At 44.9% G+C, this 14923-nt stretch overlaps 1 protein-coding gene across 1 annotated transcript in view; it reads right to left on the bottom strand.

Annotated features, from left to right (window-relative positions):
- Positions 1-14923, bottom strand: part of PIBF1 (progesterone immunomodulatory binding factor 1) — a 319829-nt gene that overhangs the window by 299342 nt on the left and 5564 nt on the right. Inside the window, exons 2-3 of the mRNA XM_082245629.1 lie at positions 6583-6860; positions 3523-3623 (exon numbers count right to left, since the gene is read on the bottom strand). Coding sequence (XP_082101755.1) covers positions 3523-3623; positions 6583-6825 — 344 coding nt within the window. The 5' untranslated portion in view covers positions 6826-6860. The remainder of the gene's footprint in view (positions 1-3522; positions 3624-6582; positions 6861-14923) is intronic.

Genomic DNA, 14923 nt, shown 5'->3' on the forward strand with positions numbered 1-14923 from the left:
GAGGACAAACTAGAACAGCAGTCAGCATCACAAGGGATGCTTGGTATTGAATGCAAGTAATGTCACATTTTTCTCTGCGCCTTGTGCGATATGTACCCCCTAGTCCTGTACTCTGTATGTTACACATTCCTGAACCTTGTGCGATATGCAGTTCGTTTTGAGCCTTAACTCTTTTTTTGGCATCAATCTACTTTGGTGGGGTTGGGGGCGGGGATTTGGCCAGGAATGGGACGGGTGAGTTCCTGCACCTATTCTCTGAGGAAAACAAAAGAAAAACTGAGGATGGGGGCCTAAACAAGGACATGTGAATGGGTCCCTCTGCAACAGGAGTAAAGGACCCCAGGATCAGTGGGGAGGGACCCCATCATAGTTTCATGCACTGGGGCCCTGAAGGTTCTAGTTACACCTCTGCTGTATTCCTTATGCAAATGACGCCAGCATTCCTTGAAATCTTTCTCCTCCGATCCCACACTATCCCTGCTGCTGTGATTTATTGGTGCAATGGGGTTAATGAGCCAATGGACCTGTGACAAGTACTGCACCTTTCTGTTCTTTATTCAATGAATCTGTATTATAGCTTCCATGAATGGAGAACAAGTGGATAAATGAAAAGTCTGCCTCCTCCATTCATACGAGGTGTGCCAAGTTAAATCTCGGAATGGCTGAAGTAGCACTATGGTGGCGAGTCACACAGCCATTGGCACTTTTCTAACTTGCACTCGCCTGGGTCGTAGACCAGTTGATTCAGTCTTTATGGAGTACTAGAAGAAAGAACGTGTGTGCATTGCACGGTTGACGGAAAATAAATGACTGGAATCTAGAGCCGGGGTTGAACATCAAACTTTGTGTCAAAATTGGCAAAGTGTGAATGAAACCTTAGCACTGTTACAACAGGCTTACGGTGAACATTCCATAAAGGTTTTTGAATAGCATAGGCAGTTTAAGAAAGGCTGGGAAAATGTCCACGATGACGCAAGAAGTGGGCAGCCAAAGAGGACAGATGCAAATGTAGCACCCGAGGCGGGCCACAGCTCTGTGTATCCATTCAGACACAGGGCCGAGGGGTTTTACCCCGTCCCCTCTCTCTCATTGACTAACTGGCTTTGACAGCAGCAGGAGCCAATGGCGCCACTGCAGTGTCTCAAACAATTAGGAGAGAGAGAGTCCCAGATGGTCGAGTCTCTCCTGAAACAATCGCTGGATCGAGATGGGGCTCAGGTAAGTATTGGGGGGGGGGGGGCTGCTGCACACAGAAGATAAAAAAAAATCTTCTGACTTTACAATCACTTTAAGGCCATTGAATATTAAATGTGATAATTATCAAGCTGAGAATAGGGAGAGGTATTTTGCTTATTCTATAAAAGAATTTGACCTTTTTTCTTGATAACATTCAATGGACCTCATTACTAGTGCAGTAATATACCTGATCCCATTAAAGTCAGGTAAGTCGCACTATAGGCCCCTTTCACACGGGCTTTCCGATCCGGCATACCTGATTGGATGCTCCATGCACCTCTATAGACCAGCGGATGTCAGTGGTGACATCTCCAGAAATTCAGACGGATTGAAACCCTATTTTCCATCCGTCTGGAGGATCAGATCGGATGAAAACGGACAGGCGATCAGTTTTCATCTGATCTCCCATAAAAGAGAGCCGGGATCTGACAGCTCCACCTCTGCAAAGTATGCGGAGACAGAGCTGTTTTTCGCCTTGCTCAGTGGGGATCAGCGGATCCATCCCCGCTAAGCAAAACGGAGTCCACCAGGAGGAAAGCCCATGTGAAAGGACCCTAACTCACATTTTAAACCCCACAATTAGGCATTCATTCTTTGAGAGGTGAACCAAGGCAATCCTCTTACAGCACACTGCCAATACTAAAGTGCATATATGCTGGTTTCACCAAGGCGGAAAGCTGCACCCTTCATGGATTTGAGGTCTAGGTGATAGCAGCCCTTATGCCAAGCTGAAATTTGACAAGGATTATCTTTTAAGCTCGGCACTAATTTACAAATAGTTAATATAGTTCATGCGATTAGCCCACAGCATAGCAAGTTTATATGCTAAAATGAAAATTATAACCAGAAAGATAACTTTTAGTGTACAGGTCCCTCTCAAAAAATTAGCATCTTGTGATAAAGTTCATTATTTTCTGTAATGTACTGATAAACATTAGACTTTCATATATTTTAGATTCATTACACACAACTGAAGTAGTGCAAGCCTTTTATTGTTTTAATATTGATGATTTTGGCATACAGCTCATGAAAACCCCAAATTCCTATCTCAAAAAATTAGCATATCATGAAAAGGTTCTCTAAACGAGCTATTAACCTAAACATCTGAATCAACTAATTAACTCTAAACACCTGCAAAAGATTCCTGAGGCTTTTAAAAACTCCCAGCCTGGTTCATTACTCAAAACCGCAATCATGGGTAAGACTGCCAACCTGACTGCTGTCCAGAAGGCCATCATTGACACCCTCAAGCAAGAGGGTAAGACACAGAAAGAAATTTCTGAACGAATAGGCTGTTCCCAGAGTGCTGTATCAAGGCACCTCAGTGGGAAGTCTGTGGGAAGGAAAAAGTGTGGCAGAAAACGCTGCACAACGAGAAGAGGTGACCGGACCCTGAGGAAGACTGGGGAGAGGGAAATGCCAAAATGCCTGAAGTCCAGTGTCAAGTACCCACAGTCAGTGATGGTCTGGGGTGCCATGTCAGCTGCTGGTGTTGGTCCACTGTGTTTTATAAAGGGCAGGGTCAATGCAGCTAGCTATCAGGAGATTTTGGAACACTTCATGCTTCCATCTACTGAAAAGCTTTATGGAGATGAAGATTTCATTTTTCAGCACGACCTGGCACCTGCTCACAGTGCCAAAACCACTGGTAAATGGTATACTGACCATGGTATTACTGTGCTCAATTGGCCTGCCAACTCTCCTGACCTGAACCCCATAGAGAATCTGTGGGATGTTGTGAAGAGAAAGTTGAGAGACGCAAGACCCAACACTCTGGATGGGCTCAAGGCCGCTATCGAAGCATCCTGGGCCTCCATAACACCTCAGCAGTGCCACAGGCTGATTCCCTCCATGCCACGCCGCATTGAAGCAGTCATTTCTGCAAAAGGATTCCCAACCAAGTATTGAGTGCATAACTGAACATAATTTTTTGAAGGTTGACTTTTTTTGTATTAAAAACACTTTTTTTTATTGGTCGGATGAAATATGCTAATTTTTTGAGATAGGAATTTTGGGTTTTCATGAGCTGTATGCCAAAATCATCAATATTAAAACAATAAAAGGCTTGCACTACTTCTGTTGTGTGTAATGAATCTAAAATATATGAAAGTCTAATGTTTATCAGTACATTACAGAAAATAATGAACTTTATCACAATATGCTAATTTTTTGAGAGGGACCTGTACAAGCAATTATGTTTCGAGCCTTTAAGTAAAAAGCCATGAAAATCTGTGCTCTAACTGCAGGCACTAAAAACCATGTATTATTACTGGTACAATGTCCTACCTGACATCTTCCTGTTGGATTTTGGTCTGGGTTTCAAGTTTATGGGTTAGGATTTGTTTCTGATAAAGTGCATCATTCAATTTCTCTTCAAGTTCTTCAATCTACAAAAATTCAATGCAAAGCATAAGTGTAATGAGGTCACAGATTTTATAAGCTGTATATAAAAAAAAAAAAAAAAAGAAAAAAAAAAAAACTTGCAATATGTGCAATGAAACTGAAAACAGAATAAGACACACAAGAGCAACTCACCATACCTTTGGAGATTAATGCATACTGGGTAAGAGTTAAACTATGTGAATCAATACGCTACATTTACAGCATTAATTTAATAATATTTTATGATGGAATTGTGTATGTTCCATTGCACACTGGGCTATTTGAATTCTAGAAGTAGCAGCAAAACAACTTGCTACACAATAATGTACTCTATACAGAATGTTACAGGGAGAATGTTTTCAAGAGTGCCATGTTTGTTTTTTTAGCTACTAAAGCAGGTTTACTTTCAGCTAATAACTTTTGGATAAATGGAGCCACCTAGTGTTAAAAAAAGGAATATCCTAATCATGAAATGCTCAGACTACGTCCACCACACCCAGCAAACTTGGTTCAAAAAAATTGCTGAAGCTACAATGTATTGCTAACATGTGCAGTAATCTTGTAGTTTTATGAAACTATGTTATCACCATGAAAAGACTGAAAAATCAATCAAGATATCACAAAATGTACTCATAAAATTGCTCTCAGCAGTTATAAGCAAGACCTGCTCTTTATATATAAAATATAATAATACATATTTTCTTCATTTACAATAGGCAGCAGTAAAAAATAAAGTGTTATTTTTTTTAATATGTGAGGAAAGTTGAAAGCATTGAAAATGAATGAAATTATTTATCCTGCAAGCAGGTGTTGCTATTTCAGAGCGTTATCAATAATTTTTAAGTAAACAATAACATCTAAGCGACGGAATGGGTCGCATTTTTTTTTTTAACATCTTTTTTGGTGCATTTGTCGCGCAACAGCGGAGCAGCCTATTCACTTGAATTGACTGCCCTATGTACAGAAAACACGTCAAAAGAAGGCTTGTACATTTTTTTTTTGTTCTGCATTCTGTGTTTTTTTCACAATTTAACGTAGGACTGCTACCCATGTTCCGGGTACCATTAAGTGGTTGTAAACCCTCTCATATACCCAGTGAACAACCTCAGCTGATATACAGAGATTAAACAAATCCTCATCCTACATAAGTTTTACTTGTTTATCTGCAGTTTCTTTTTTTCTACATCCCTTAAAAAAGGACAAAAACGTGTTAAAATCCTTCTCCATCTGCCAGGAGCACAGAGGAGGGGTGGAGAGCTGCAAGTAGAGCTTTTGACATTGAGTGAGAGCTAATTGGCATAACGGGACACACCCCACAGGAATGAAAGAACAATGCAGATCTGTGTTGTGAATAAACAAGCTGCATGCCTCCCCATCACCATTTTATCTCTGGTGTTGGGAAAACTTGTTAGAAGTGACTCATGCTGATAACAGAGGAATGAAGCACCAGAAAGAAACACTTAGAGCTCTGGAGATAAACAAGTAAACACTACAGATATATGTGCTTTGTTCAGATATGTGTGTTTTGTTCAACCACTTTAAGTGGTTGTAAACTTTGTTACACTGCTTTTACCTAGAGGTAAGCCTATAATATGGTTTACATGTAGGTACTGTGAATATCTCCTAAACCTGCACAGTTTAAGAGATATTCAGAGTGCATGCAGCTGATGATTCGTCTCACCTTGTCGGGCCTTCAGAGCCTGTGCCGCAAACAGGCAGCTCCCGCGTGGGACGTCATCAAAGCTCCAGGCGCTCACAGCGCAGGAACCCTCAAACCCAGAAGAAACACCGGGGAAGATGTCAGCCATCTCAGCAGTGAGCAGGTGCCGCTGGAAGAGCTTCATTCTAAGGTAAATATTTCATAATTAACTAGTATGCAATGCATACTAGCTTATTGTGCCTTTGACTTAAAGGTTTTTTTTTTTTTCGTCAGGGGGTTTACAACCTCTATAAAGAGGTTGTAAAACTCTCTCTTATAACTTGTACCTATAGGTAAGCCTTTAATAAGGCTTACCTATAGGTACTGTAAATATCTCCCAAACTTGCACCGTTTAGGAGATATTTTCTTTTAATGCAGCCGGTAAGGTCATCGGCACATGTGCTCTAAAGGAACGGCCACCCGTGCTGTTCCTTCAGAGCCCTGTGCCGTGAACCAATCAGATGGCCAGAGGACGCGAACCAAGAAGCAAGATGGCTGAACATGTCGGCAGTGTCTGTTGAGCGGGCGGCACTGCGGGGGCTTCGTTCTAAGGTAAGTATTCCATAATGAGCTAGTATGCGATGCATACTAGCTCATTATGCCTTTTTCTTACAGGGTTTTTTTTTTTTTAATTTTTTGGGGGGGTTTACAACCTCTTTAAGGAATAATGGCACCACAAGCTAGATGAGGGTTTTGTCGCATTTTTAGCTTATTTCTGGAAATGCTGGCAGAAACAGGTGTGTTTCTGCCCGTGTTCTGGCAACGCTTAGGTGTAAATGCAGCATCCACCCGCCCAGTGGGGGGATCTGCCCAATGAGCAGGTGGATGACAGGTCTGTGTCCACTTTGCTGTTGCAGAGCAAACACAGACACAGCCTGCTTTCATCTATGGGTAATTGGATGTAAATGGACCACCTGTCTGTTTACATCCGACGGTCATCTGATCCGCCAGGTGGATGAGGAACGGATCGCCCATCTGTCTGCCCGTGTGAAAAGGGCCTTACAGACATTAAACAAAAAAAAAAAAAAAAAACACCTTGCTGCCTACAGGCTCCCTACACCGCTCAAGCTGCAATTATCACAGAACAGGTCACAATGGAGATGTTGGTTCTGATTTCCATTCCATATCAATAGCATATTACATCACTTTGCCTTTTATTATATACATGTAACAAAAAACACAAAGAAGGGTGAGGTTTCCAGAAACCCATGGATACCCATCTGATTTACACAAATACATCTCACTTCGCAAACCCGGAAACTCACTTTAGTCAAGTATTCCCCTTTCAGGTTGTCAATCATGAGGTTTTTCTGGGACAGTTCTATCTTCACTAGCTGGAGATTATGAAGGAGCTCTTTCCTTTCAATCAGATGTCTGGTGACTTTAGAGGAACCATTGCGCTCTTCTGAAGAAGAGATTTCATCTGTTGGGACTGTTGTTTCCAGACTTATATCTTCAGACTCCAGGGAGCTGGAAATATTCGTTTTTTTGCTTGCTTTTCTTGACATGTTCTCACTTCATATAGGCCAAATGGAAATATACACTGCAACAAAAAAAATATTAAAATATGTAAAATAAACTATTTAAGAGGAAGTAACTACTTCTCAGCTATCTTTTATTTTCAAAGCTTGAGGCTTGGTTCACACTGCCGCGACTTGGGATCCGACTTGTGAGGCCCCAAGCCACGAGACATGTGAAATCCCATGTTAGTCATTGAAAGCCATCTTAATTACACTACTGAAGTCATTCCGACTTTAGAAAAGGTTCCTGTACTACTTCAAGGCGGCTTCTATCCGACTTGTGCCCATAGGCTTTAATAGAAGTCGCCTCCAAGTTAGATCCTCATCTATATTGATGTGATTTTGACATTACAGGAAGATTACCCAGGCATTCCATAAAAGTTGCTTCGAAGTGCCTTCAAAGTCCCATCAAACAGTAAATTACTTGGCAAAGTCGGACCGTAAGTCATTCGACTTTTGCGTCGAGGGAGTGTGAACCAAGCCTTACTGTTGAAGTTAGAAGCTGACTGATTATTATGCACAACTGTTCCAGATTCTCTCTGCTCCTGTTTTAGTAAATCACCAAATAAGGACTAGTTCACATAGGAATGAAGAGCTGCCAGAGCGCTTTACTAGAGTATCACACACTGCTCCCTTTTTTTATTTTTACAATCTTTATTTGAAAGCATACAAAAGTACACTTCATTTGTGGTGCTGTAATCCAGCGTGATGTGCTAAGCTGCTGTACAGTGTCATGTGATTCTTTACAGTACACTGCAATAAAATGCGAAACTATTTTTGTGCGTTCCAGTATAATTTGAAGCCCCTTCAAAAAAAAAATGAGACAGTGAGCGATCTAGTTCAACTTCTTATCAAAATCACAGCACAGTGACCAGTGACAGACACAGTGCACGTTGTTTAACACAGCCACCGCAGGCCACCCACAGCAGCCCGGTGCCAGCCAGCCACCCAGTCCCACTTGCCCAGAGGCCTACCAGCCAGCCACAGGCCCTGCCTGACTGTACCAGCTAGCCAGCCACAGGCCCTGGGCCTGTACCTGCCAGCCACCCACCACACAGGCTGTCAGCCAGCCACCAAAGGATGCCAGCCAGCCAGCCACCAAAGAATGCCAGCCAGCCACCACAGGGTGCCAGCCAGCCACCCACCACAGGGTGCCAGCCAGCCACCCACCCACAGGGTGTCTAGTGTATTTTCAAGTTTCAATGGAGAAGGATGGAGATAGAAAAATTAAAAGTGTGGTCTTGGACTATTTCTCTTCTCCATCTCCAGGAAAATCAGCAGCACTGCAACACTTGCAAAAACAATGTAAGCATGGGATCAATAACTACAAAAAACAAAAATACGTCTAATCTTTGGGCCCATCTAAGAGTTCATCATGTTGAATTGTATAAGGCAGCACAGAAAAAACAAAATGAATCACAAGGTGAAACATCACTATCCCAGGCAACAATAACAGATATATTTCAGAAAAAAAAAAAAACAGGTGGCTAAAATCTGATGGAAGATCCCAATTGCTGGACAGAGTAATCACAGAGATGATGGTCAGATCGGTCCTTGGGACAGAAGATCCTCCCTGAGAGGAAGCATCCAAGGAACGTCAGCGACCATCTGCACCAGATGGGCGTACAAAGCCCAGCGAGGCCAGTTGGGAGCCACTAAGATGACCGGAATCCCTTCTGCCTCAATCTTGAGAAGTTTGGGCAGAAGCTTGAGAAAAGAGAAGGCGGAAATCAGTCGATACTGACCCCACAGAGCCACCAGCATGTCTGTGGCATCCCTCAGAGGATCCCTTGACCAAGCCACAAACCTTTGCACCTTTCTGTTTAGCAGAGACGCCAAACAGATCCACCTGGGGGATGCCCCACTCTTTGTATCGCCTCACCTTTGCACATAGCACTTTCTTTAAATTATTATTTTTCCATATTGTGTATTGATAATATATTCAGATTTACCTTATTCATTTCTTCTATGTGCACTCTGTCTCTTCACTAGTCAATTTGACTTCTCTGGCTTTTTGGGCATACATCCCTTCTCCACTTCACTGCTTTTTTTTTTTTTTTTTGTTCAGGCCTACTATTGACTTTACATAGGTTTTCTTTTAAGGAAATGCTGGCGATTTGCCTGTGATCGGACTTTCCTCCCCTTCCCAACTCCTGGGGGGGGGTCGATCTATGCACCTCTATAAATTTTTTTTTTGGGGGGGGGGTTTCTTCCATTACCATTATCGACAACTTCTTTTGATGGAATGACCGTTGGAATATTATAGACCCTTGTTGGGTCATTCACAATGATCCGTATTGCTGCATTAAGTTTCAATAATTACCAGTAAATACGAGTGGAACAATTTTTCTCCCCCCTCACCCTTTTTTTTTCCCTTTATGGTAGTCTAGGTTTCTTATGATGTCTCTTTATCTTTAGATACACATCTGTGGCTCTCCTGACTCTCCTGATTTAACATTTCGCGAATCGCGTTGAGATGTATGCAGCACAGACTGTCGCTTCTATATGAAATTGTGTACAAGAGGATCTATACAATACAAATCATTATCCACATATAAAGCTGCATATAGTTTGAATTTGTATTTCATTATTTATTGATGTCTTTTCTACAGATAAATTCACAATGTTGTTATTGTCTTTAAATTAATATGTGCAATAAATTTGTATCATTTTAATATTTGGTATTAGTCTCTTTAAAAGTCCCACGGGCCATGCCTTCTGTTTTTGTGTTCAAATTTGGGACTGAGACACTTAAGCCCCGTACACACGCAACAATTATCGGCCGACCGATCGTCCGACTTTTGTCCAGAGTGGTTTTTTGTTGGTTGGAATGTGCCTAGACTGCACACGAATTTTCTCGCCCAAGAAAAATCTACTTCAGAAGTGATATCATGTGTTGGTTTGATTTCTTTGTGTTCTTTCTTCTCTGAGCATGCCCAGACTTGCTCATCAGATTTTTCCCTGTCGAAAGCTGTACTGACTGCACGAAAATCGGCCGTGTTTTGACGGCGGACAAAAATTTTATAGCCTGCACACCAGATTTTTTTCGGCCGAAAAGTCGGAGTCGGTTGTCGGAAGCATCATACTAACAAGCCGAAAATCGGCAGATCGGACGTTGGCCGAAAATTCCCTGCCAATTTTCGACGCATGTGTACGGGGCTTTACACATTCCACATATATCAGCATTTCTTTCGGGTGCCCCACCGGAGACATAGCTGATGAAACACCTCCGGATAAAGGGACACTCCCCGTGGTCCAACGCCTGCCAACTGAGATAATCTGCCTGTCAATTTTCCACTCCGGGAATGTGTACAGCGGAGAGGGCTAGAACGAACTGTTTTGCCCACCTTAGAATGCCGGCTACCTCCAGAGCTGCCAAAACCCTTCTTGTACCCCCTTGATAATTGACACAGGCCACGGCCATGTAGCATTGCCCGATTGAATGCACAGTGGATAACCCCGAAGACAATCCGTTCAATGATCCACACAGTCTGATCGCTCGGAGTTCCAAGACATTGATCGGTACTCTGGATTCTTCCAGCGTCCAGATCCCCTGAGCAGAATGCTTGCCGAGGATGCCTCCCAGCCGGACAGGCTGACATCTGTGGTGACTGCTGTCCAATACAAGGGGAGGAAGGATTTTCCCGGCCAAAGCACAGGAGAACGAAGCCACCATATTAAGGACGTTCCCAGACTCAGCCAGATCAGATTTTCCAGAGACTGGGGATACTTGTCTCATTTGATCAGAATCTCCCTTTTGCAGGGACCTCATATGAAACTGTGCAAATAGAACTGCCTCGAAGGTAGACACCATCAGGCTAGCACCCGCATGCAAGTCCGGAGGGACGATCACCTGTTGGACAGCAGGAGGCGAATTACAGTCTGCAATTTTTTGAGTTTGTCCAGAGGAAGGAGTACTCTGGCTAAGGCCGAGTCCAGAGTCAGGCCCAGAAAGTCCAGCTTCATTGACGGAACCAGAGCACACTTCTGAAGGTACTGAATCCAGCCAAACTCCGGCAGAGTTCGTATTGTGATCTCCATGTAGCCCTGCCCCCAAAGGGGTGGCTTATTGCATGGGTATCCTCTTCACTTCTTCGACCCTGAGCCTGTTCCAACCTAACTGACACTATTTGTTCTGTCATCCTGAATAATTGAGACCACAAGTATGGCAGGGAAGAATTAGTTTACTGCTTTTGACTTTGAAATAAACAAGAGTATACAAACAGAATCAAAGATAATGCAAATGTTGCCAAGGAAGTAGATCCTGAATTCCCAACCAAGAATTTAGGCTTAGTTCAGCACTCTGCGTTCAGCAACAGTAAAAACATAGCGAGTTATAATAGTATACTTAAAGAGTGACCACAGATTAGAATAACTACACTTATGGCCCGTACACACGATCGGAAAATCGGACGAAAATGAACGCTTGTGAAAGGATCGGACGATAATCGGATCGTTAGTACACAGCTTACGAGAGGCGATCACGACAGTTCACCCGATATTATCCGGTCGTGCAAGCATAAAAATTTTGATCGTATTATAACACATTGTACGATAATCGTATTATCAGTATGTTGTTCGTCCGAAAAAAATGGTGAGCAGTAGACAGCGCATGAGCAGTAGACATCATTTTCCCCTCACACGCTACAGCATGGTTACGCATACCGGAAGCTAAGAATTATCGTCCGAGAAAATTCGTATCGTGAGTAACCTCTCCCGTTAAGCGAATATTATTGAGAGCTGCTAGAATACGAAAAATAACGGATGGAACGTCGCCCGATTTTCGGATCGTGTGTACTGGGCATTAGTAACTTAATGTAGAATAAACAATATAACAATGCTAGATTGCAATCAGAGTGCACTTTGTGTACTAACGGGGGCGTATGGGTGTAGTCTCCTGGAAAGTGGCCTCACTAGTCTTCACCGGCAAGGAAATCCAAACAATCCAAGGAAAGTAACTGTAATCCAATAAAGGTAATGGTGATGAATTGTATTCCCCAAAGCAATCAATAATTGTAATCCACAGGGATGTAGGTACAACAGATCCTGATGCGTCTCAACAACTAACAGCCTAGGACTGAATAGAGGGCTTGAGGCCTAGTTTACCCACCTCGCATTATATGTATAACTGCAGTGTCAGCATGGCCTTGTTGAAGTAAACAGTTTAGTAATTCTGCCCTCACTCAGCCTAGATCTGTGATTAATGCAGATGTAGATACTGGATGTCTCTCACCCAAACCGGGAGCTCCGCTCTCCGCTGCAGCCAGGCCCAGCTCGCCTCAGCGTCTCCTTCTGCCTGCCAACAACCTTCCGCTCAGTCACGCTACAGAGACTCCTCCACACACTCACACCGCCCGCCTCAACTCTGGCGGGAGAAGAGTTTCTCTTACAGTAGTCTATGATCCTGGCTCCTCCCGGACTACATCTCCCATAACTCCAAAGTCACTGTCTTTGCAGAACTTTAATAACAAATAACAGTTTGAACAATGCCAGCTGTGTGACCTGGCTTCATCCAGGTTGTCCATCAGAGAAGAGGGAGACAGTCCAAGTAGCCCAGTACGCAGTAACGCGATTCCCCCGTTGGCGTAGCAAGGCTAGCACTGGGGCTAACACTTTTTGTGAAGACCCGAGGAGCAGAGACGAGACCAAAGGTTAACGCCACAAACTGATTATGCTCCTCTCCCACAGCAAAGCGGAGAAAATGCTTGTGACTGGCACATATTGGAATGTGAAGGTAGGCAGCACCATTCGAATGGACTCTATTATGAGCTTCTGTACCCGTACAAAGCAGTTTAGTGCCTTGAGGTCCAAGATTGGACACACTTTGTCTTCCTTCCTAGGGACTGTGAACAGATTTGAGTAAAAACCCTGAAAATCTCCCCTTGAAGGAACAGGTCTTGTACCGCCTCAAACAGGCCCTGTAAGCGGTAACCTTGCCGGGGGACAAGAGCGAAACTCAATCTTGAAGCCGGACCGAATGACTTTGTGGACCCACTTGTCTTGCATTAGGGAAGTCCATGGGTCTGGAAACCAGCGATGATGTCCCCCCACCCCCGATATGGGTGAGGGTGCACCGTCATGCTGAAGGAGCTTTGTCCACGGGTCTAGAGAAGCCCGATCTTGGCTTGCAAGACCAGGTTCATTTGGATCCTCCTAAAGAGGCCCTGAAAGGCTTTGAGCCCTTGTCAGTTGACCCTGAGGGACAAAAAAACTTCTTATGAGCTGAGAAGGAGGGTCCTTGCCCTTAGTAGCCTGCGGAAGAAAAGTACTCTTCCCCCCTGTGAGACCTTTAATTATGTCATCCAGGGTAGCTCAAAACAGGCAATCTCCTTGGAAAAGAAGATCAGTCAACGCCTTTTTTGAAGTCTGATCCACAGATCAGCACTTGAGCCATAAGACACGCCGAAGGACCACCGCTAAAACAGAGAGGCGAGTCATCAGGGGAGCTGCATCCAAAGAGGCATCACAGATAAACTGCAGCCCCTAGACCAGCTGGTCCACAAGCTCGGCAAAGGCAGGGGGGGGGGAACTCTTCCCCCTCCAGGTCACGGCATAAGAGCTTAGCCCACTCGGTCAGAGTTTGCGGCACTAGGGCAATGGTGAATACCGGCCTCACTGCCGAACCAGCCAGAGTGTAAACATGGCCGGCCATAGCCTCTGCCTTCCAGTCAGCCGGATCCTTAAAGGCCGGGAACTCTCCAACCGGAGTCATGGTTGCCTTGCTTAATCTGGAAACAGGAGGGTCCACCACCGGCGGCACAGTCCATTTCTTAAGAAGGGACTCCTCAAAGGGGTAACGCCTAGTAAAGCGCTTAGATACCCCACGGGGACGCTTTGGTCGTCCCCACTATATATTGACAATACTATCGCAATAGGCAGGGAAAAGATACACCTTTTCCGCTCTTGATGGCTTGTGAGTGCCAAAGGGTACGTGGGCCTCCGTCAGAGCTTCAGCTGCATCCTCCTTCAGGGTCTCACGCACAAATACAATTAGTGCATTCACCAGCGCCTTTTCGTGTGCGGTCAAAGACGTGGAGGAATCATCCTCACTATCAGAGGATTCCAGGTGTGAAGTTGCAGGCTCCTCTGTCATAGCCGCTGCTATTTCCAATGGCAAACCACAGCAAAATGCCACGGGACTACACAAACATGGCCACCGTGTATAGAACACACAGGCTACAACAAAATGGTAGCACCACGATACAGAGAGGGACCCAGGATTGGGAGATCAGGACTCAAGGACAGATCCAGGCAGGCCGGGGGGCACTGGCAAAGGCCTCTTCCAGGTACAACCCCCCCCCCCCTCCAGTCGATCGTCCGGTCGCTGGCGGCGCACCCACCTGGCCCCAATCACCAGTCAGCGCCCTGCCCCCACCCCTGGAAAGTGTCCAGAACACCCAAACAGCCCCAGCATTTGTGGAAGGGGGTTGCAGGATGAGGGGCTTGGCAAAGTCGGGGGGTTGCCTGCGGGAAGGAGGGAAACCCAGGGGTCCGACCGTCCCAAGGAGGGGCCCACATCCACCCCAAAACCCTCCAGGGGGAGAGGGGGACAGCTACTCACCATACTAGGAACCAGGGGGGCACCACTCCAGACAGAACCCCTCACCATCGAAATGGGGGGGCTGTCGGCCAGGAGGAACGCTGCGACTCGGCCTGAGGCCGGGTCATATGCGAACTCGTAGGCCAGCCCCCGTCCAGTGGTGCTACACCATGGCAGACCTAGCCCGGAGCTGTGGTCTGCGTGTGTTCGCTGGCCAGACTGGGGTGACCACTGGATCTAATTATCCAGCCCGTCGCCCAGTCCGGCAGTTGATTGTAGATCTCACAGAAAAAATCCAGGAGGAACTTCCTGTCTAAAAAAATGTTGCCAGGACCAAAGATCCCAGCAAGGAAATAGTTTTTTTTCTGCCTAGTCAGGAATAAGGACCTGAGTGGCTATAGCAGAGAGAGGGAGTATACCCCCTGGGACTGCCCATGGGTGTAGTGAGAATTTTTTTTCTGCCTAGTGTCCTACTCCTGTAGGGGGCAGTATAACCCAATGGTTATGAATACCAGGAGCTGTGTCCGTCAATGAACGAAAGAGAAA

Source organism: Pelophylax lessonae (assembly GCF_965119305.1).
Source record: "Pelophylax lessonae genome assembly, chromosome: 2".
Taxonomy (NCBI): Eukaryota; Metazoa; Chordata; class Amphibia; order Anura; family Ranidae; genus Pelophylax; species Pelophylax lessonae.